We start from the raw sequence: 24,053 nt of genomic DNA, 5'->3' as shown, positions 1-24,053 counted from the left end.
GACCATCCAGTGTAATAACACTGCATTATAGGAATCCCAGGAAGAGGAGAGAGAGAAAAGGGGGCAGAAAACTTATTGGAAGAAATAATAGCTTAAAGCTTGGCCAATATCGAGAATGAAATAGAAATCTAGATCCAGGAGACACAGAGCACCCCCAACTAAACCCAAGGAGGGCCACACCAAAACACATAGTAATTAAAACAGCAAAAAGTAGTGATAGAGAATTTTTAAAGCAGCAAGAGAAAGGAATACAGCTACATACAAAGGAAGCCCCATAAGGCTATCAGCTGGTATTTCAGCAGAAACTTTTCAGGCCAGAAGGGAGTGGCATGACATATTCAAAGTGCTGAAAGAAGAAAAACCCGCAACCAAGAGTACTCTAATCGCAAGGCTATCATTCAGAATTGAAAGAAGGAGTTCCCACAAGCAAAAGTTAAAGGAATTCATGATCACGGGGCGCCTGGGTGGCTCAGTCAGTTGAGCATCCGACTTCAGCTCAGGTCATGATCTTGTTGGGCTCTGTGCCGAAAGCTTGGAGCCTGGAGCCTGCTTCCGATTCTGTGTCTCCCTCTCTCTGCCCCTTCCCCACTCATGCTCTCTCAAAGATGAATAAACGTTAAAAAAAAATTTTTTTTTAAAGGAATTCATGATAACGGGGTGCCTGGGTGGCTCTGTCGGTTGAGCATCCAACTTCGGCTCAGGTCATGATCTTGCGGTTCGTGAGTTCAGGCCCCAAGTTGGGCTCTGTGCTGACAGCTCAGAGCCTGGAGCCTGCTTCCGATTCTGTGTCTCCCTCTTTCTGCCCCTTCCCCACTCATGCTCTGTCTCTGTCTCTCAAAGATGAATAAATGTTAAAAAAAAAATTTTTTTTTAAAAAAGGAATTCATGATCACTAAACCAGCCCTATAAGAAATGTTAAAGGGGACTCTGAGTAGAAAGTAAAATTTTACTCCTTCTTTAGGAGTAAAAATTTCCTACCTTTATTTTCTTTTATTTTTTAAAGTTTATTTATTTTGAGAGAGAACATGCATGAGCAGGGGAGGGACAGAGAGAAGGGGAGAGAGAGAATCCCAACCAGACTCTGCACTGTCTGTATGGAGCCCAAAAATGTGGGGTTCCATCTCATGAACCGTAAGATCATGACCTGAGCCAAAATCAAGAGTTGGAAGCTTAACCGACTGAGCCACCCAGGCACCCCAGATTTTACTGCTTTTAGAATGGGTTCAAACTTAAGTACCCATCTACTTAATATAGATTGCTATATGCACAGGATGTTATATATAAACCTTATGGTAGCCACAAATCAAAAGCTGGTAATAGATATCCAAAAAATAAAGAGAAAAGAATCTAAGTATATCACTAAAGAAAGCCAGCAAACCATGAGACAAGAGAGCAAGAGTAGAAAGGAAAAGAGAAGAACTACAAAAACAACAGGTAACAAAATGGCAATAAGTACATACCTATCAATAATTACTTTGAATGTAAATGGACTAACTGCTCCAATCAAAAGACACAGGGTGGTGGAATGGATAAAAAAGCAAGACCCATCTATATGCTGCCTACAAAAGACTCATTTTAGATCTAAAGACACATGAGATTGAAAGGGAAGGGATGGAAAAGCATTTATCATGCAAATGGAAGTGAAAAGAAAGCTGAGGTGGCAGTACTTATATCAGACAAATTAGACTTCAAAACATACTGTAACAAGAGACAAAGAAGGACACTATATATAATCATAAAGGGAACACTCCAACAAGAAGATATAATAATTGTAAATATTTATGCACCCAACATGGAAGCACCCAAAAACAAAAAAGCTCATAACAAACATAAAGGACATAATGATAGTAATACAATAATAGTAGGGGACTTTAATGCTTCACTTACATCAATGGATGGTTCACCCAAACAAAATCAATAAGGAAACGGTTTTACTAGATGGACTTAACAGATATATACAGAACATTCCATCCTAAAACAGCAGAATACACATTCTTTTCAAGTGCACATGAACATTTTCCAGAATAGATCATATTAGGCCACAAGATAAGTCTCAACAAATTAAAAAATACTGAAGTCATACCATGCATCTTCTCCAACCACAGCACTATGAAACTAGAAATCAACCACAAGAAAAAAAGTCTGGAAAGAACACAAATATGTGGAGGTTAAATAACATGGTATTAAATAATGAATGGGTCAATCAAGAAGTCAAAGAGGAAATAAAAAAATACATATGAAAATGAAAATACAGTGGTTCTAAATCTTTGGGATGCACCAAAAGCTGTTCTAAGAGGGAAGTTTATAGCAATACAGACCTAACTCAAGAGGCAAGAAAAATTTCAACTAAACAATGTAACCTTACACCTAAAGGAGCTTGAAAAAGAAGAACAAAACCTAAAACCAGGAGCAGCAAGGAAATAATAAAGAGAGCAGAAATAAATGAGATAGAAAATTAAAACACCAACAGAGCAGATCAATAAAACCAGGAGCTAGTTCTTTGAAAAGATCAAGAAAATTGATAAGCCTTTAGCCAGACACATCAAAAATAAAAAATAGAGAGGACTCAAAATAAAAATGAAAGAGGAGAAATAACAATGGACACCACAGAGATAAACAAGAATTATAAGAGAATATTATGAAAAACTATATGCCAACAAAATTATATGCCAACCTAGAAGAAATTGATAAATTCCTAGAAACATATAATCTCCCAAAACTGAATCAGGAAGAAATAGAAAATTTGAACAGACCAATTACCACCAATGAAATTGAATCAGTAATCAAAAAACTCCCAACAAAGTCCAGTACCAGACACCTTCACAGGTGAATTCTACCAAACATTTAAAGAATAATTATAGTTACCAATTCTTCTTAAACCTTTCTGAAGAATAGAAGAGGAAGGAAAGTTTCCAAATCCATTCTCTGAAACCTGCATTATGCTGATCCCAAAACCAAAAGACACTATAAAAAAAGAGACCTACAGGCTAATATAATGAACATTGATAAAAAAGTCGAGAACAAGATATTGGCAAACTGAATTCAATAATACATTTAAAAAAATCACTCACCACAATCAAGTGGTATTTTTTCCCTGGGATGCAAGGATGTTTCAATGTTTGTATATCAATCAACATGATACATTACATCAACAAGAGAAAGGATAAAAACCATATGATCATCTCAACAGATGCAGAAAAAGCATCTAACAAAGTGCAAAATCAATATTCATTATAAAAACTCTGAACAATGTAGGGTTTAGAGGGAATATACCTCAACAAAATAAAGGCCATACATGAAAAACCCACAGCTAACATCATACTCAATGTTGAAAAACAGAGCTACTACCCTAAGATGAGGAATGATAAGCATGTCCACTCTCACCACTTTTATTCTAGTACTGGAAGTCTTAGCCTCAGAGCAATCAGACAAGAAAGAGAAATGAAAGGCATCCAAGTTGGTATGGAAGAAGTAAAACTCATTTTTTGCAGATGACATTATACCATGTATAGAAAACCCTAAAGGCTCCACCAAAAAACTACTAGAACTAATAAAATCGATATACAAAAAACCACTGCGTTTCTATACACTAATAATGAAGTAGCAGAAAGGTAAATTAAGAAAACACCCCCACTTAAAATTGCACCAAAAATAATAAAATACCTAGTAATAAACTTAGCCAAGTAGGTGAAAGATCTATACCCTGAACTATAAAACACTAATGAAAGAAATTGAAGATGACATAAACAAATGGCAAGGTACTCCATGCTCACAGACTGGGAGTTTACACTGCCTAAAATAATCTGTAGATTTAATGCAATCTCTATCAAAATGCCAACAGCATTTTTCACAGAACTAGAAGAAATAATCCTAAAATTTCTATGGAACCAAAAAAGACCCTGAATAGCCAAAGCAATCTTGAAAAAGAACAAAACTGGAGGTATCACAATCCCAAATTTCAAGGTATACTACAAAGCTGTAGTAATCAAAACAGTATGGTACTGGCACAAACAGAGATACATAGATCAGTGGAACAGAAGAGGTAGACTATAAATAAACCCATGATATGATCTATTAATCTTCAATAAAGGAAGCAAGAATATGCAATGCGGAAAAGAATCTCTTCAAAAAATGGTGCTGGGAAAACTGGACAGCTACATGCAAAAGAATCAAAGTGGCCCACTTTCTTATATATACACAAAAATAAAGTCAAAATGGATTAAAGACATAGATGTGAGACCTGAAACCATAAAAATCCTAGAAGAGAGCACAGGCAGTAATTCTCTGACAGCAGCCAGAGCAATATTTTTCTAGATGTCTCCTGAGGCAAGAGAAACAAAAGCATAAATATACTATTGGGGGTATATAAAAATAAAAACCTTCTGCACAGCAAAGAAAACAATTCACAAAATTAAAAGGCAACCTACTGAATGGGAAAAGATATTTGCAAATGACATATCTGATAAGGGGTTAGTGTCCAAAATATATAAAGAACTTACACAACTCGACACAAAACAACCAAAAATCCAATTTAAAATGGGCAGAAAACATGAACAGACATTTCTTCAAAGAAGACATGATGGCCAACAGACACATGAAAAGATACATGCACCCCTATATATATTGCAGCATTACTTACAGTAGCCAAATTATGGAAGCAACCCAAGTGTCCACTGATGGATGAATGAATAAATAAAAAGTGGTATATATATACAATGGGATATTAGTCATAAAAAATAATGAAATCTTGCTATTTGCAACAACATAGATAGATCTAAAGGGTAGAGGGGCGCCTGGGTGTCTCAGTCGGTTGAGCATCCTACTTCGGCTCAGGTCATGATCTCACAGTTTGTGAGTTTGAGCCCCGCGTCAGGCTCTGTGCTGACAGCTTGGAGTCTGGAGCCTGCTTCGGATTCTGTGTCTCCCTCTCTCTCTGCCCCTCCCCTGCTCACACTCTGTGTCTTAAAAATAAATAAACACTAATAAATAAATGGTATAAAGTTAAGTGAAATAAGAGAAATACAAATACCATATGATTTCACTCATGTGGAATTTAAGAAACAAAACAAATGAACAACAACAACAAAAAACAGACTCTTAACTATAGAGAACAAACTGATGGCTGCCAGAGGGGCAGTTGGATTGGGGGGGGGGGGAGATGGGGAGAATAGGTGAAGGGGATTAGGAGTATTTGAATGAGCACTGAGTAGTGTACAGAATTGTTGAATCACTACACTATACTCCTGAAACTAATATAACACTGTATGTTAATTATACTGGAATTAAAACGAAAATAATTATTTCTGGACATGTTAAGTTTCAGATGTCTGTTACATATTAAAAAAGAAATTGAACATACAAATCTGGATTTGTGGGAGTGCATCAGGATTGGGAGCCAGTGGGGCTGGGTAGGTGCAGAGGTAGGGAGAACATGGTGTGTGTGTGTGTGTGTGTGTGTTTGTTTGTTTTGACCATGGTGTTTGAAGGGAAGATTTTCAGAGGACATAGAGTAACTGGTGATGTTCAGATGAAGGATAAGCATGGGAGCTAATGGCTGGGGTGGAGTGGCAGTGAGCCCTCAAGGAGAGAGGCCAGATGTTGGAGGGATTGTCTCCATGGATGCTGAATGTGACAAGAGTAGAGGCCCAAAAGAAGATTGTAAACAAGAAGCCGCATGGTCACAAAGGGAGGAGCTTCAAGATTCTACACTTTCCCTGTGACCCCTTGGGCAGTAATGGTAGGGAGAAGAGAGTTAGAGGGATATATGGATATGAGAGAGCAGGGCATCTGGGGGCGCCTGCCTGCCCCATGCCACAGAGTTGCTAGGATGCCATAAGGCAGCTGGAGCAGAAGCCAGATGGGAGGCTGGTTGGGAATGCTCCAGCTTCTGGGTATTGCTACTACCAGTGGAGGTCGCTTTGAAGTCATGAAAAGTCTGTTAGGACAGGATGTCTACAGAGCTTGTGGGAGGGAGGGGGAGGAAATTCCTGGAGGAAGGCAGAGGACGAGGAGGAAGGAGGGGCTGCACCTTCTGAAGAGTCACCACTCTGTAGGAAGTCTCAGCTGCTGGGAGAAAGCCTGCCTAAAGCTGGCATCTAGGCCTCCAGTGAAGGGGAAGAGGGCTGCTCTGCTGTGATGCACGCACAGCCTGTGCACCTAGCTTCCTTTAGCTGGGTACCCGGGACACCTTGCCATGAACCTCTGTCAACCTCTCCAAGGGCCAGTGGCTTGCAAGAGGCTCTGGCCCCTGTTGTGATGGCAGTGGAGCCTCAGGGAACATCATTCCCAAGCTTTACTGGACCTTTAGGAAAGGTTCGTCAAGGAAGCAGCAACACCCAGTACCCCCCTCACAGGGCTGCCACAGGTGACAGAGTGGAATTTTCTTGGGAGCCTCTAGGTTCAGGCAGACGGTCCCCCAAGACTTTGCAGGAACCAGGCTGGGAGGATGAAGGATGCATGCCAGGAGGAGGCCAAGGGAGACAGAAATGCAGGTCCCACACCACTCAGGGCCCACTTAGCAACCTCCTTTCCCTCTAGCTCAAGATTTTCAGAACATCTGTTATCTTTTCTACTTACCACTGATTTGCGAATGCTGACACGGGGCTTGGGGATGGGTTTGGAGGGTTTGTTTTCAAAGCTTTCTGGAAGTGTAGAGGAATGCCCCCCTTTTCTTGCTTGTAGTGCAAGCTGGTAGGCGACTTCAAATGCCTGTCCCAGTGTTAGGATGATTTCGTAGGCTAAATTCTGCAAGAGTAAAGAGAAAGTGTTTATTAGGTTGTACTACAGGGTGGCCAAGTTGAGTGGCTGAGGAGCACTGTGGGAGGTGAACTAGCAAGGACCTTGAACTACTCTACTTATTGTGGCAGTGAGTCAGTGGAAATCTGTGAAAAACAGGAAACTCTAGGTCCAATTTGGAGTCTATATGTCATTAATCAGCAATGAGATGCCTCTCTTTCAGCCATGCTAAAGAGCCGACCCCCAACTTCATTCCACAGGGAGCAGGCCCCCACCCACTGGCCCCAGGAACCTACTCCATTCTGAGCCTCCTCATGGGCAGCTGGTTTGCTCCCAGGCCTTGGAAGATAAGGGGTTATTCTGGTCCTTCATCTTAGTTCTGGGAGCGCCTCAGCTGTGCCTGTGAGGACTAGCCCACACACTCCACAGGAGGTGTTCCTGAGAAGTTTGGGTCTTTTTACCTCAAACATCTGTGATTCAGTGAACATCTCTAAAGCACAATCAAAATCTAATTTAGGCGGAGGGAAGAGGCATTAGTCATGCTGGTGTGGCGTCTCACAGTTACAGCAGCCAGCATGCAAACAGAGCCAATTATCCATCTATTTCTTGAGGCGCTTGCTCTCCCTGTGGGTCCACTCCATATTTTATCATCAAATCAGCAAGAGACAGGAGACGGTGTCAGGCCTGAATGCCATGCCAAGCAGTGCCTGGGAGAAAGGTTCTTTTCGTCAGATCTTCAATCATTCCTTCAAGATGACTTCTAGCTTTCCTTTCTCTTCTCCCGATACGTATCTTCGATTTCTACCTTCTCTTCCCAGCACAGCTCCACCCCGTCTTCTCTCACTAAGAAAACATGATGTTGTGTGACCCCAAGGAGACAGGGTCTCGACAACACCCCTGAGGTCACAAGTGCACCGAAGAGGTAGATGCCTATCAGTCACAGAGAGCTTTCTTAAAATCACTGCACAAGCAGAGAGCAGGCATGGTTTGTCCCAAGTTTTCATTCCGATCAGTGTCCCTGGAATGTGTATTCATGGTTTCTCAAAACACAGAAATGGCATTCTGCTTATGCTGCTTTTGCAACTGTGCCCATCTCTAGCCCCTCTAGTCAAGCACATGGAACAGCTCAATCCCCATGATTCTGGGGAGAACTGTTTGGGACTATTCCCACTTGAAGATGGTGAAGGAGATACAGGATCGCCTTCAGAGGCCATGTGAAAGAAGCCTGTGGATTTCTGAACAGACCAGGTTTCAGATCAATGCCAGACTGTTGTGGTCTTGGACCCAAGTAGGGAGAATGCCTCCGAGCTTGAAAACTGTTTTGACAGAAGCGGTGTCTTCTTCTTCGAGTGACATGTTATGAAATGATGGCCCCACAAGACAGACGTGTGCTTGCTGGAGACACTGAACCTCGCACAGCCAACTGAGCACTTCCTGCAATGAACACTGATCCCGTGTTTGCCTCCAAGGATGAGTCAGACTAGTAAATTAGCAGTGCACCAACAAATGATAGTGGAGGAGGGCTGGCAGACAGCTCCGGCCATCATTGTACAAAGAGGGCTGAACCCTTCATCTGCCTACACTTGGCACTCATGTCATCGTCAGCCTTGCCTCCTTGTGTGCAGATGGGACCCCTCTGAAATGCAGACTGGGGTTTCTGATTTCTGCAGTCTCCATGTGAAGTCACATGCTCTTGGTCTTGTTCAGCACAACTGTGGAGATGGTTGATGTCCATCTGTCAGGGCCATGTAGCACATATTCATGCTCTGGGTGGGCAAATGGACTAAGGGAAAGATGGCAGATTCAGCAATTCTGTAATGTTCAGCTTTTAGGTCCTGGAACAGTGGAGCTTAATGAGTGTGAATTCCTTTATCACTAACCTAAAAACAAATTCCTGAAAGTGAGATTTACTTAAAGCTCCAGTGTTTTCAAATCAAAGTTGAAGATGCTCATTTGAGCAAGTGAGATTTTTCACATGACTATTATGGGAAGCCTAAAGATTTTGAAAGGTACTGGGTTAGAAGCCCTGCCTTTTCATTTTTAATTAGTTCCTGGTGTTAGGAAACTGCTCAAATAAGACACAGAGACCAGACTGTGCCAAATGGCCTCTCCTGATTTGGCTTGCATTCTCTTGACATCTTGCTTTTCATTTCATTTTAGAATGCTTTACTGAGTTATTCTCCTATGATTATGTAAAGAGTTGGACACTGTTACCTTTCCTATCTTTTCTATCACTTCAATGTTTGAGGTGGTGATTATGGAAGCCAGGAAGGGTCCATGGGCATGAGACAGAGGAGCAGTGGTTCTGATGGGGCTTCTGAATGCTGAGTGCCATGTTACTGACATACCAGGGCCCCTGAGGGGAAGAGACACTCATCAGATGGGATCTGCAGACACATGTTTGAATGGAGAGGAAGGTTCATATCTCCTGCCTCTCCTTAGTAACATTCCCACTATTTAAATGGCAGAGGAGAGTTACTGTGGGAGTAGGAGTCTCTATTAGGACGAAGCCAGAAGTTAATACTGCAATATCAGAAAGGCTTAGGTGGCCATCCCTTGCTTCCTCCTTGAAGCCAGGCTTGCCAACCCCAGCGATGCTGGCTGGCACTGAAGAGCCAGCGATGTTGCTCAAAACAACTGACAACCCAATTACTCTCTGTTTTCAATGTATTATTATCTTTGCAACTGTTGGGAGGCCAGTGCCTGAAACTGTGCCTGGCATACCACAGGCACTCAGTAAATGCTTGCTGAATGAATGAATGAATATCCAAAGGACAAACCAGAGAAACAGCACTACTATAGTTACACTAAAGTTACACTGTAATATGGTATTATTATAGGCAGCATAGCTACTATTAAGTGAGGACTTTACAGGTGTTAGGAATCAATTGTGCCAAGCACTAGATTTATCTCATTTAAATATTATCACAGTTATTGCAAAATATCATTATCCTTATTTTACAGGTAAGGAAATTGAGGCTTAGAGAGGTTAAGTAACTGGCCCGACATCACAGAGCTAGAAAGTTACAGAGTTGTGATAGGAACCAATATTTGTGACTCAAAGCCCATATTCTTAACCCTACCCATGTGTGGTGGTTTGTCTCCAGAATGGCTGCCATCAGTTCCTCTCCTCTGTGTACATGTCATGACCTTCTCCTAAGAGGGTGAGTCTGTTTCTTTGCCTCCTTAAATCTAGATTGACTTTACTGATTTTCCCAACTAGCAGAATGTGGAAGAAGTCACGCACAGGGGGACCTCTGAGATTCAGTCACGAGGAGCCTTACAGTTTCTACCCAGGCCTCTTGGAACATTTGCTCTGAGGGAAACTAGCCATGTGTAAAACATCTGACCACCCCGAGGTCAGCATGCTATGTGAATGTCCAAGCTGGTCAAAGGCAGAGGCTGCCTGGAAAGAAACAGCAGTTACAGTCATCCCAGCCTAGCTTCCAGATACACAGTGAAGGAGTCATACTGGACATTCAATCCCTAGGAGATGCCACAGAGACAGGGTCCAAGACCCCAGACAGATGCCCCAATAGAGTTGTCCCATCCGAGCCACCTCAGTGGAGGCCCCAGATACTGCTAAGCAGAAGAGAAGAGCAGAACTACAGTATTCTGCCCAAACCCCTAACTCACAGAATCATAAACATAATGAAATGGATGTCCTCCTATGTCACTAAGTTTTGGAGTGGTTCGTTAAGCAGCAATAGATAACTGGAACACCACACAATGCTACAGAAGGCTGGTTCGATCCTCATTCAGGTAGTAGGAAGAGGAACTTCCAGCCTTGAGCTGGGATGAACAGTATGTAGTCATGGGGAGTTACTCCTGGAGCCACCTACCCTCAGCCCTGGCTGTGGAGAAGCTAGATGTAGGCACTAAGGTGTCCCTTCACACATGCTAGCCCAAACCACAGAGTGCTGGAATTTCCTTTTAAGTTGGCACAACGATGTCCTCATCTCTAGCCACTAACTCCCTTGAGCATAAATTCAAACTCCTTCAGTTTTACATTCACTACCTTACACCTTTCAAATGCTGTAACTCAGCTGGTCTCTGACCTTGGCTCTTTCTGCTCCTTCTAGCTTATTGGAAAATACATGCCTTGGCTTTTCCAGCAGGAGTCTCTTTCCAGAATCATATTATGGCAATTGGCCTTGAGCCAATGATTACTGGGGAGAGCATGCTCTGAGCCTCATTTTTCTTAATATGCAGTATCTATCTTGCTGGATTGTTTAGAGAATCACTCATGATTACACTTACCCAATGACAATTCAGCCAACACTCATGATTTCTGTGTGCCATGCACATTATATGACATGCTTCACATGGACTATCTCATTGAATCCTGCCAACAACTCTGTGGGCATTATTAATAACTTTGGGGTTATTATTATTCCTAATTTACATGTGAGAGAATTAAGCTCAGAACAGTTAAATAACTTGGCCATGAAGCTAGCACGAGGCAGAACTGGGATTTGAATCCAGGTGTTGACAGGCTATGCTCTTGACCACTATACCTTAGAACTAGACTTAAGGTAAATGACTTCTGCAAACTGTTAAAAAGAAAAAGCATAAAAACATTAAATACAGAAGCTCCCGGGTGGTTGATGCATCTTGGCTGGGATGAAGGTACCTAAAGGTACACAATTTGCCTGGGTCTCATGCCAGAACCAGGCAGCTTCCCGGGAAAGGGTGTCCTTTGTGAGTTAACACGATCCATCATCACAGGGATTCTCAACCAGTGGAAGTGTCCCTTTCATGATGAGGGATGCCAAGCAACACTCCCTCTCCAGCAGAGGCTCTTTAGGATGAAGGCAGGGAATCCCAAGTCAATGGGGACTACCACCCCTAGGGAAACATCACAATCTCTAAACCCCTTCCCGTTTCTCCTGGGGTCTTTGATCTGTGAATTAAGAATTACTACATTAGAGGAATTTGCAGAGCCATTGTATTTTAAGGACAGATCTTAACCGTAATCAAGGGACACAAACTGGAGATGTATAGGCAAGCTTGCATTTACTGTGAGCTCTAGGCAGTCAGGAGTATAGTTGACCATCACCTTGGATACTTACTGAGCTTCTTCCATGTGTCAGGGGCTGAGCTCCTGATGCCTAGCCCATGCCTGGTCTGTAGCAAGTGTCCAGGAAGTGCTCACTGAATGACGTGGATGAGGGGAGGCTCATGGAGAGACAAAGAGATGTCCCCATTGTCCTCCTGCATCCTAGTCACTGAGGCTGTGCCTAGCACATTCATCAGTTTGGTGTTAGAAAAATTTCAGCATAGATATGGACAATCTGTCCCCTAGGAAAAATTCTGGCCACTCAGGTAATTAATTTATATTGACTGATGCATCACTAGGATTTTTTTTTCTGCTTTATAATTTTGTGTTTTATTTGAAAAATTAGTACTTATCATTTCCCTAATATAATAATCATTATAACAAAGGAAGAAGTGAATACATCAGATAGCTTATAAAGGAAGAACCAGATCATAAAACTTAGAAATTTTTTTGAGAGAAAGAGAGAGCAAGTGAGCAAGGGGCAGAGAGAGGGAGAGGGAGGGAGGGAGGGAGAGAGAGAAAGTGAAAGAGAGAGAGAAGTGGGGCTCACCCAAAGTGGGGCTGGAACTCACCTGATCTGGGACTTGAACTCACCAACTATGAGATCATGACCTGAGACGAAGTCTGATGCTTAGGGACTGAGCCATCCAGGAGCCCAAAACTTAGAAATGTTTAAGCACACTGGACAGTAAATATGCTCTTGCCACATGTACAGAACATCGGCAGGTGGGATCTAAAATGACTATCCCAGTAAGCGCAGCCTCAGCCTGCATCCCCTCCCTCCTATGAAGAGTTCATCCTTCCTTCCTTGTTGGAAAAGCTCCAAACAAATTCAGGAAGAGCCTGGTTCCTGACCTTGCTTGCCCTGGGAATCCACCATGTCCTCCTGCGTCTATCTAGTTTGGGGTTCTGTCTGGGATGCCCTGTTTCAGGGGTGCCTTTTGATTCTGTTCTAGCAATAAGCTTTATCTCCATCCCTAAGAGCCAGGCCACTGCCAGGCCTGGAGGAGCAGCTGTGGAGGTGGCCTGGGATGGGATTGGAAACAAAAGCATTCTTTCATTTTTAGAAGGAAAAAAAAAAAACAAAACAAAAAAAACAAGCATTTTTAGATAAAGTGGGGGTTTGAACATTTTTTTAAGCTGAAGGGTTCAGTGGCATATTTGCAAGAATACTATAATATTTAACATTTTCATAAATAGAGGACGGATTAGGTATACTGCATAGATCCACACAGTGGAACACTAGGCAGCCAATTAAAATGAAAATTCAGTCATTAAAAAAAACTGGTTAAAAGACTCTAAAAATATATGGATATATACAAACATAGATGGTATCTACGTGCACAGAAAACAGGGATATATATTAAGATGTTACTAATGGTTAACACGGAGTGTTGAGATGATGAATGAGTTTTTATGTTTCTTTATGTTTTGAACTTTATTCAACTGAAGTTGAATAATTTTATAGTCATAAAAATAAAAGCCTGTCAATTTTAATACTTAAAAGAAAATAGTCTAGCTCAAAAAAATCTTACTTATTCTTTACCCATCACCTTGGGGTTCTGAGTGCCTTTGCATTCTCTGGCAGAGAGGGTTGGAAACTATTCCAAGCAAAACCCAGGCCCTACTGCAGATGTTACCGTGGCTCACCTCCATGTACCAGTAGGGCTGGCCATCCATTAGGCCAAGAATCTAATTTAGGCTCTTCAGTTTTCACACTGGATGTCAATTCTAACATCTGCTCAGTTGAATTTTAGACTACCTAGCTCTTCCTTTAACCTGGAAACTCAATACTTCTTTCTACTCTTCTAAGTACAAAGAGTTGAACCTTCTACTGTCTAATTTCTATCAAGCTCAGCTGAAAAATGTTGTATGTGGACATTAACTTATAGACACACACTCAGTACATTCTTGCAGCTGTGCTAGGTTTTATTGCTGTACGGAGTCAGACCACCTGTGAACCTGAACCACATTCTATTTCATCTCAGAGATGATAAAGCAGACCTAGCAGCAACTAGCACATGACATTGCTTACTATGTCCCAGGGACCTGCTAAGTGCCTGATGTAGATTACCTAACTCTCAGAGCTACCTTAGAGAGGGAGAATTATCGCCCCCAATTTTATGTGTGAGAGGTTCAGGATTAGTGAGATTGATTAACCTGGCCAAGTTCACACTGCTAGTAAGGGGCAGAGCCAAGATTCAAACCCAAATCTGACCTCAGATGAGCCAGTATTTTGTGCCACTCAGCTCCCTGCCTTGTTGCTTTTTGTGAGTCTGCTGGTGTTCTGCTTTCACTGAGGGAAACTTGTGTTTTGGAGATTCACTGTATGAATGTTAGTGAGATACTATCAGACAATATTGTGTCATGGAGAGACTCAGGACAAAAAGTTCTTTCAGACTTCAGTCTCACTGAAGTTTTGTTTTCTGAGAGGATGGGCTATACTCCCCAATACAGGAGACATGTATTTCCCTATTTGCTTTGACTTCCAGGAAGCTCAGAGCCAAATTTGTGGCTTGGCTCTAATAACTACATACAATTCTGTGGTCTGCATACTGATGTTAAATCTATTCCCTTGGTGTTGATCTTCCTTTTAGTCTGTATTTTCCCCAATTCAGATCTGTGTGTACCTCTATTTTTAGATCTATCATACCCATTTATGTAGGTTGCCTTAAATCCTTGATGGAAGAAGGCATGGTATAAATGATGTCCATTTGTTCATGCATACATTTGCGAGCTCACTTTGTTTAACCTGTTACTACCAAAATGGCTGACAAGCTACATCATATATGGCCTTCTCATCACCTGGTGAAAGTGACACCTCAGTAAGTGAGCGAGCTGAGAAGGGATGGGACACCACAGGGAGAGAGGGCCCTGTTGGTCCAGGCTGGTAAGCTACTGTTTGCAAGTAGACCATTCTGATCTATCTTCTGGCACTTTCTGCTAGCATTAAAAAAAAACACAAAACCACCACATTTCAGTAACTGGAATTGAAGGAATAAACAAATGTTAGTTCCACAGCCTTAGGAAACTACGGGCCCATACCTGGCTATTCTTTGGACTCTGGGGGTCAGCAGAACTACTTCCTGAGGTCAGCAAAGGTTACCCACGCCTGAAGAGGATGCCAACAGAGACATTCAAAGAAAGGGCTATCTCTGGGCATTGAAGCCCTAGACAGGGCGGAGGAGTCACAAGCATGAGGAGCTTCAGAGGTTTGCCACACCAGCACTGGTGACTAAAGACCATGCCTACATCACCTGCATGGGCTAAAGCTACGATGGGCTACCTACCTGTGGCACCAATCACTGCCACTGAGGGGACGACACTGAGAACAGGGTCTGGTCCAGGTGACCTTTAGGTCCCTTTCCACCCTGAGAGATCCAGGATTCTAATTAGAAGCTGATGTCTCTTACTGTGGATTCAGTTTAGAGATGTACATATACTTGACCCCATGTTAAACTGTAGCATATTATGCAAAGACCAGACTGCAGGCCTCGACAGTCCACCAGCCAATGCTTAGAGAGGCTATAACCAAGGGGCTGGCCTTCCTCCCAGAGGATGTCCTCATTGCAACAATCACCCCTAAAACTATTCCAAATGCTCAAGTATTTTGTCTATTATAAAATGACTCTTTTAGCAAAACACCCTTTCCCCATCTCTCATCTTTGGCTGGTAAGTTAATGCTCACCTGGGGCACTGTATCTTCCAGGAGCCTTCTCGTAATCCCCTTTCCTGACCCTCTGGCTAAGCAAGGTGCACATTCTCAGACAGCCCTGCAGCATCTTTACACAGCTCTACTTCATGGTATTTACTAGTATTTTCTCTCATTTGTCTTTGTGTCTGTAGGGCTTAGGGTACATTAGCTGCCTGGTAGGTCCCTAAGATCAGAGGACATGCACCTTAAGGGTTAGATAAGGGTGACTATGGATGGCCAGAGCCAATTCTTGCCTTCTCTTTTCTCTCCCGCAGGTAGACCTGGATGAACAAAGGCCAAACAAATACATGCAATGCCATCAGGGCCCTGAAAACAGAGGAGAGTGATTTTTAATCTGGGTCCTCAGCAGGGTCTCCAGAAGGAAGCCACAATTCTTTTTTGGCTGTATTTTGCTTGTACTTCTTGTTTTTTAAGACCTAGGGTAAGCTTCATCTACAAGTTGCTTCACCCACATCTTGAAGCAAAAATAACTCTTGAGAATATTCTGGGCATATTCACAGAATTCATTGACATCTCTTTAACTCCACCTATAGTTAGTTCTCTCAAGTACAAGCCAGAAATTAATCTCGATAGATTGTATCTGTAAAAGTAAATACTGCCCAATCACAGTCTTTAGTATTTAGAAATAAATGTTAGGCATTTGGCTAAGATGTCTATCTGGTTCAGGGCTGACATGCAGACTGACCAATATACAGATAACCTCTTTAGGGGTAATTTCAGCTCACCAAAAGAATCATGAAATTAATATTTCCCCCTAATTATAACAGGGGTACATGTATACAATTTTGAAAATATATAAAGAAGAAAATAGAAAATCACCTGTAAAATTCTACTGCTGGAATATAGCCAATACTGCGTTTTGGTGGGTTTTCTTTTTGCATTCATATATATACAAATACTTTGATATGATATATGAATATTTACATATGTGAATTAAAAAAATTAAAATCACACTTGATATGTGGTTTCATAAGCTTCTTTCTCATGCAACATTAAATCATGAATAGTTTTTGCCTGCTACCAAATGTTCTTCAAGAATCAGATTTTTAAAGGTGGCAGGGCATTATTCCAGCATTACTCGCTAAGGTTTAACTTCATGCCTCATCCTGAGTACATGAGGGCACACTGGCTTAGCAAAGACCTAATTAGCCAGGAGGTTGGGCCCTCCTTCCTTAAGCCATGATTTGCTTTCTTGTAACATTCAAGGTTCTCCATGGAGATCATGCACCTGTGCCCCGTGTTCACCTGTCCACATGAAACCATAGCCTGAGTTGGCTGGATAGCAGGCATCCACAGGGACTTGGAGAAAGGGTATGCAAAAGAGAGATTTGCCCGATTTCAACCTCTCCCCACTTTTCAAAAGTAAATGCTCCTAGTGGAAGCTATAGTAAACCTTTACTAAACTGTGATGCCTTTGAAAAGGGGCACTTCCCAAATCCAAAACCCTTTTTATTTTAACCCTTCTCATTGAAAATCTTTCTCAAATGGACAAGTCCATTTCCTTAGCTTAATAAAAACAGTAAATATAAATGGCTTCTTGCTTATTGCAGGTGTGTGTAATACTCTGAGCTCTCCACTCCCAAGTGAATTAATGAGTTGTCATGCCTCCAAACTTATCACATGTTCACACAAAGTAAGCATTCAGCTTCCAGCCCGAGCACGCCTCCTCTGAGAGCCCCAGCCCTGCTAGGTGTTGGCACAACTCCAGGGCAGCAAGGGTATGATTTCATGGCAGCTATTTGTTATGTCCCTACTTCTCCTACTGAACTATGAGCTTCTAGAGAGCAGGGACCTGTGCCTGACTCATAGTAGGCACTCAATAAATGTATTTAAATGGACTTTGACTTTGTTCCTCAAGTGTGGAATGCTGCTGCAGCAAACACATGCTGTAAATGAAAAACTGGTTTTTCATACGGGTTCTCACAACAAGAATACAACTGCTACTACCCCTCTCCTGTCCTCAGCAGCTGAGAATAGCTGAACACCCTGTGGACACATATTATCTCATTTAATTCTTACAATAGTCGTAAGTGGTGGGTACTATTGTTATCTCTGTTTTACAGATGAGGAAACAGGATTAATTCTTGGCCAGACTATAAGTCTAAGAAGTGCTGACCTGATTCTAAACGCTACACTTCTAAACAGGACACCTGAGTTTTAGTTCTTTGCAGGGAGGCTATATGGACACAGGTATGAATGCTGCCAATCTGCGAAAAAAAATTCAGAGTGCCTTTCTTAGATCTAACTTTACAAAAAAATGGGTTGATTTTAGGCACTAATAACATCCATCCCTTCTTCCCCCACAAAAAATAGGGATGAAGAGAAAAAAGTGATTATTATTCTTTGAATATCCACCCACCTTTGACTTTGTGACTTGATTAATTCTCAATGATTTATGCCAATGGAGAAAAGATACAGATATAATGCACGTTGACAGTGTTAATTTATTCCTTTTTTTTTTTTTTTTTTTTTTTTTGGTGAGGGAACAGGTGGTGGTGTATAGGGACCACTGGGCTGGGAACGCTGCCTTTTTATATTCAATTAGAGCCACTCACTGCTCTCGGGAGCAGGATCCCTCCTGACACTGACTTGCCGAGGAGTCTCAGTGGCTTCAGAACCAGACTTTCACTTTAGGTTGCTATCATAAGTGGGAAATAAGGCAGGGAAAGTGGTAGAGTTCCATCTAAAGGACTCTATGCCCTTTAAGGTTGCCTTCTATTGCCATGTACTTTCATATTTCATAGTCTCATAGTCAAAGAGGTTGAGGGCCATTTTCAGGTGGAGAAAATGAGAAACAGAATGCCAGCTACAGCTTGGCTCCACACACAATATTAACTTAGTTGTCAGAGGTCAACTAACATCATCACCACTACCACCAACAGTTTTCTGCACTAAGTTCCCACTTTGTTGGATAACCTCTGCAACACAAGCCCTAAATACTTCTCACCAGGAACTTTGAGCTACCCTGTATATTCTCACGGTTTACAAACAGGCAGTATGGATGAAGGAGGTCAAAAGGTACAAACTTCCGGTCACAAGTTCTCAGGAATGTCAAGTCTAGCACAGTGACTACAGTTAACAATATTATGCTGTATATTTGAAAGTTGCTAAGACAGTAGATCTTAAAGTTCTCATCACAAGGGGAAAAACTATTTAACTTTGAGGTGGATGGATATTAACTAAAGCTACTGTGGTGATCATTTCACAACATACACATAAATCATCATGTTGAATACTTAAAACGAATATAAGGTTCTATGCCAATTATATCTCAATAAAACTGGAAAAAAGGGGGCTCAGGACTTTTAATTTCATTAAACAGATGAGAAAACCAAGAAAGAAACTCATTGCAGAGCTGAAGTCAGAAGCTGGCATAGGTCTCATTGGTCAGGACAGTGTGCTTGACTGGACTGTCCTTTTCTGTCTATGCTTTGTTTGCTGGGACATACTGGTGGCACAGTACTATCAGATGCTGTCACACAGTCCGCCAAACTTGTCTGCCTGCATTTCATCATCTCTGCTTCTCCAGTTTAGTTCCTCTCATGGCCCACATTCAGCCAAGAAAGCACAGGAAAGAGGGAGCTTTGTCTCCCACATCCACCACCCACCAGCATCATGACTCCAACGTTGCCTGCACATTCCTGAGCCAGTCTGTGCCATACCACGTGCTGCATGCTCAAGATTACAGAATTTGGGAGTTGCACGTAAGAGCAAATGAGCATGGTTAAAAATACCAAAGACTGCAAATATATTCTTTATAGAGAAATGAGAATTAGCAAGTGTCTAACAAGTCATGGCTTTTAATTCTATTAAAAAAAAACCCTTTCATATTTTAAAAGTATTAAATGAGGTCCTTTCTAGATTTTTACAATAAATCTGATAGTTCCACAGAGAATGCATTGAAATCTTTCTGATTTACCCCTCTCATTACTTAGAAATCTAGAATGAGTGAACAGTATATAGAAGATGACAGTTTCCAAGTGGCCTTGGTTATATCTGTTTCTTACCTATAGCATCCTCCTAAGGATGATCACTGCAGCTTTGGGATCTGGTGGCCACTGAAACACTCATTCCCCCCTTGCAATCCTTCCTGCATGCTATTCCCCTTCAGCCACTTGAGATAAGGCAGGAGGGAGGGAAAGTGGGATCCCTGTTTTCAACCCCTGTAGCTGGTCTCATGACGCATCCTTCTTTTCTGCCCAGCTGTATTGCTGCCTCCTCCTCTAAGTTCTCACTGCCTGGACAGTGGGCTTTGGGAAGCCTTCTGTTCTATGGCAGATGAGATGTGTTCTGGGCCTTCCAAGTTAAGAGATGGGAATAGAAATCTGCTGCCATGACAGTGAGAGTCTAGAATGCAAGGAGGTTGGTGCTTGCTAATAGGTACATCCTGGCTTTTTTTCATGGGGACCTGCCCCCTAATTCTGCTTTTGCTCTAGTCTTCTTATTTGCATCGATCTACCTGTCATCTAAAACTGAAACAATCACAAGCTGAATAACTTATCATAGATTCTAAGTAATGGAAACAGGCTTAGAGATCCTAAAGTATAACATTTCCTAAAGTTCTGTAGAACACCACCCATGCTAAGTGCTCTCCGAAAACAGTTCCATGGTCAGGTGAGCTGGGGAGACGTGGTGCAGTCCACCCCCTCCTGGCATCTGAGCATATTAAAGGCTTGACAACGTCCCTTAGTAAGTGAACTATGTTAAACTCACATGGTAGATTTGTAGGGGGACTTGGGCCTTCCTTCCCAGATTTCTATGGGAAAACACTCTGAATTTCAAATCTAATTCCCCATAAATTGAAGTGTTCTAGACATCACTGAATTTTCTTGATGGCAGATACTCATAAAAACATTGTTTTGACCTGTAAAAGCTTTGCAAGGTCAAAGCAGCAATAACTTTGCAATAAAAATGTGTATGTATTCATATATATCAGCTAAAAGATAACATGTATACTTACAGCTTTTTTTGTGTGTGCAATTTGAGCAGCCCAGGGGAATGACTCATACCAAAAAATTTTAAGGCTCCAAGACTAGACTGAATATTGAACTGCCCTATATAAAGATACAAAATCCATGCTCAAAGAGGCTCTTTTTTTTTTTTTTTTTTTTTTTTTTTTTACTGCAAGCAAAGCTTGTTGCGTCTCAAAATTGCTCAAAGGCCCTGGTCAAGTCTGGTGGCCTTTGTTACTATTTTTGAAGTTAGACAAACTGTGTTCACCTAGAGAGGATTAAAATGGTGGATTTGTGGTAGATGATGAAAATCCTTTGGAGCTGATACCAGCCAGAATCCTAAGCCTGTGAATATCTACAGTAAATCAAACATCTGGGTGAAAAGCTAAAAGATCAAGCAATTCTTTGCGTGCTTTCCAAATGTATCAGGGCCATCATGAAACTGAAACTAAACAGTTGCCTATCTTCCCCCACATTTCACCTTGGTATTCTGGCATCACACATACATTGCTAAAAACTCAAGGGGGCAGATGACCTATAGGTATCATTTTTAGTTTGAATATAGGACAATATTTGGGGTATGATCATAAAGGCCAATTATATGTTACTTTAAGAACTAATTTAGAAAGAAGTGCTGCAGTACTCAATGAGAGGCTGGAATTCATCCTGAAGAGTATCACAGTATTAATGTTAACACTTAGTGAAAACATTGCATGAAGGCAATATACCATTATAAGGCCTGCAGAGTCAATATTTTCTTTCTCTTGTTTCTATTTTATTTATTTATCACTTCTATTTTTTCAGTTCTTTTATAAGAGCAGTGTAAAAACTCTGGATCATAAATACACTTTTGGCAGATCTATTTTATGTCTTTTAGCAGAAAGAGGGCCAGGCTGTCAATTGTGATGTAAACAGGCAAGGAGAGGGAAGAGGTAGGGAAGGAACATTGAACACCTGTTATTTAGGAGGCACTCTCCATATGTTCCTTCATTTCAATCCTGATGAAAACCTGTGAGGTACAAATCCCTGTACCTGGGTTTATAGACAAAGGAAATTGAGGCTCAGAAAAGTCCTACAACTTGTCTAAGACCAGGGTGCAGGAAGCAGAGCTGGGGTGTGAACCCTGATCTGCCTGTTCTTTCTATGACACTAATCCAACTCCCATAGTGAAAGGTATTTCATGCAAACCAAAATATGTGTGGATAGAATGGAATTTTGCTCTTTACAGCAACAACTGCATTTCACAAGAATGGAAATTATGTTTAAGGCACCAGAAATCTAATGCTGAAATGACTTTAATCAACACCATTGATCTCATGTAAACAAACACAACCAGAGATATTCAAAAGCAGCTTTCAAGGGCTTTGCTTTCTAGTCCTTACTATGATCACATACCACTTCCACATACCTTCCAAAATAGAGGGAAGTTTTTAATAGCACATGAACATTCTTTCCTATTTTCGGTCTTCAAAAACTGAAAGACATGTGCCACTTGCTCTGAGCAAATGCTCTGAGCATGAGCCTGATGTACCTTAGAATGGTGTACATTTTGGATTATGGTGGTCGTTGGTCCTTCAGTGTTAGCCAGAGATGAAAAAGATTGTTCCAAGAAGTTTCACCCATGACACAGAACTATGGGCCGGCCTCCCAAGAATATATTTATTATATTGCAGTTTCTGTGTAATTATTTAAATATGTATATTTCAAACACATTGAACAGGGCAAAACTGTCAAGTTAAAGTGACATTTTAGGATTCTTCTGATTACAGATTATTTCATGGTTGCAACCATATCTGTTCTCGCTGCTTCAAATGCTGAATGGCCAGTGTACTGTATTAGAGATTCTTAGACATATCCTCAAGAATTGGTACCATACTGAGGGTATCTGTTTATCTTAGTGGAACACTTGTTTTCTACCACTGCTTTCATTTTTCAAGTTTGTAATATAAGGTCTAATGTTTAGTCTAATGACAAATAGGACTATAAGTGGTATAATAGAAGTATGTCATTACCAGACTAATTCTGAATAAGCAGATGAACCAAACCTTGGTGTTCTCAATTATAATTTGTAGGTATAAAAACTGTTTGACTACTTTTCAATATAGAAAACCACAAATAATGTATGAGGCACTGAAATTTATTTTTCTTCCTAACAAATCTGGACTACTATGCCCTACTATTTAAAAATGGCCACCAGAGAAACCAACAGACATTACTATGTTTTGGAACCAAAGAAAGAAAGGGATTTGTCAAATATGAAAAATCAAGTTAGTAGTTGAGCAATAGCAGTTCAGATACCAAGGAGAAATAGAACTCTAAATTTAATGGGTGAGTGAAAATATAGAAAAAGCTCAGAAAAACTTAGTCTGCAAAGTACCTTACATTAGGCATATCTGAACACTTGATAAACAAACCAAGTATCTTAACTGTAAGTTGAGCTTTCAATAAAATGCAGGTATATTGGGGGAAATATTTAATCTGTTCAAAGATGGTAGTTACTCACCACATCGAAGGCAGTAAACACATGACAGTAGTGGTGATTGGACTTCAAATCTTTTGTGATATAAGCAAATGTTGAGAGGTCTTCTGGGTCCTGGGCAGCACAGGAGATATTACGAATTTCATGCTCGGCAATTATGTTCTGGAAGAAATGACATAAGTGACCATTATTTTCCTTTGCAAACCAGTAAATTTTAGAACCAAGGCAAATGACTTGGGAATCAGTTGCCTTCCCCCTTTCTAGAATGTTCTAGACCAGCAACATTCAAGGTGACCCAACATGCTATCTGTGGGTAAATGAATACCAGATCTGGAAGGAATGTTTTCATTTAATTAAAAACAACCTAATATAGTCATATCCTGGAGCAGTGGTTCTCACCAGGTGCTGTGAGCAGAAGCAGTCTGGGTGGCAGACACTCCTTAAAAAAATAGTAGTTATGAAGCATTTTAGTGTTTTGATTCCCCATATACACCTATAGATAGGCAGTGCTGCCTTCTGCTAATTCTGTCTGGAAAGGATCACCTGCCACATTCTGCATGCTGGGAGAAACTCTTCCCCATCTTGCTGCTCACTGTCTTGTGCCCTGCTCCTACTGCCCCAGAGCAAAGGCAGGTATAGAAGGAAACGGGCAGGTGGAAATGTCAAGGTGCTATCTTTCAAAAAAAAATTTTGGGGGGGGGTGTCTGGGTAGCTTAGTTGGTTAAGCATCTGATTCTTGATTCCGGCTCAGGTCATGATCTCAAGGTTGTGAGATTGAGACCCTACTTGGGATATTCTCTCTCTCTCTCTTTCTCTCTCTTTCTTTCTCTCTGCCCCTCCTCCCCACTCATGCTCTCACTCTCTCTCAAAATAAATAAACATTAATTTTTTTAAATGTGAGTTTAGTTGACACTGTTACATTAGTTTCAGATGTACAATGTAGTGATTCAACTTCTCTGTACATTATGCTATGTTCACAAGTATAGCTACCATCTGACACCATACAATGTGACACTGATAAACAATTCTGAATTGCTTACTCAGAATCAGTCTTGTAATGACATACTTACGGTATTATGCCACTTATAGTCCTATTTGTCATTAAGTCTAAAC

General features: G+C 41.2%; 1 protein-coding gene across 17 annotated transcripts in view; it reads right to left on the bottom strand.

Moving 5' to 3' along the window:
* ANKS1B (ankyrin repeat and sterile alpha motif domain containing 1B) overlaps positions 1-24,053 on the bottom strand; it is a 1,073,811-nt gene that overhangs the window by 6,036 nt on the left and 1,043,722 nt on the right. For 16 of the 17 annotated variants that reach the window (XM_053895881.1, XM_053895874.1, XM_053895876.1 and 13 more), the window contains 2 exons: positions 22,965-23,102; positions 6,577-6,744 (listed from right to left, as the gene is read on the bottom strand). In XM_053895881.1, coding sequence (XP_053751856.1) covers positions 6,577-6,744; positions 22,965-23,102 — 306 coding nt within the window. Of the gene's footprint in view, positions 1-4,639; positions 4,674-6,576; positions 6,745-22,964; positions 23,103-24,053 lie in introns of all 17 variants that reach the window. The other variant, XM_053895882.1, reaches the window with a different exon arrangement.

Source organism: Panthera pardus, unplaced genomic scaffold (genome assembly GCF_024362965.1).
Source record: "Panthera pardus isolate Hobbes unplaced genomic scaffold, ASM2436296v1 HiC_scaffold_6, whole genome shotgun sequence".
In the NCBI taxonomy this organism is placed as follows: Eukaryota; Metazoa; Chordata; class Mammalia; order Carnivora; family Felidae; genus Panthera; species Panthera pardus.
The sequence above is the reverse complement of the archived record's forward strand: the minus strand, read 5'-3'. Positions and strand labels throughout refer to the sequence as shown.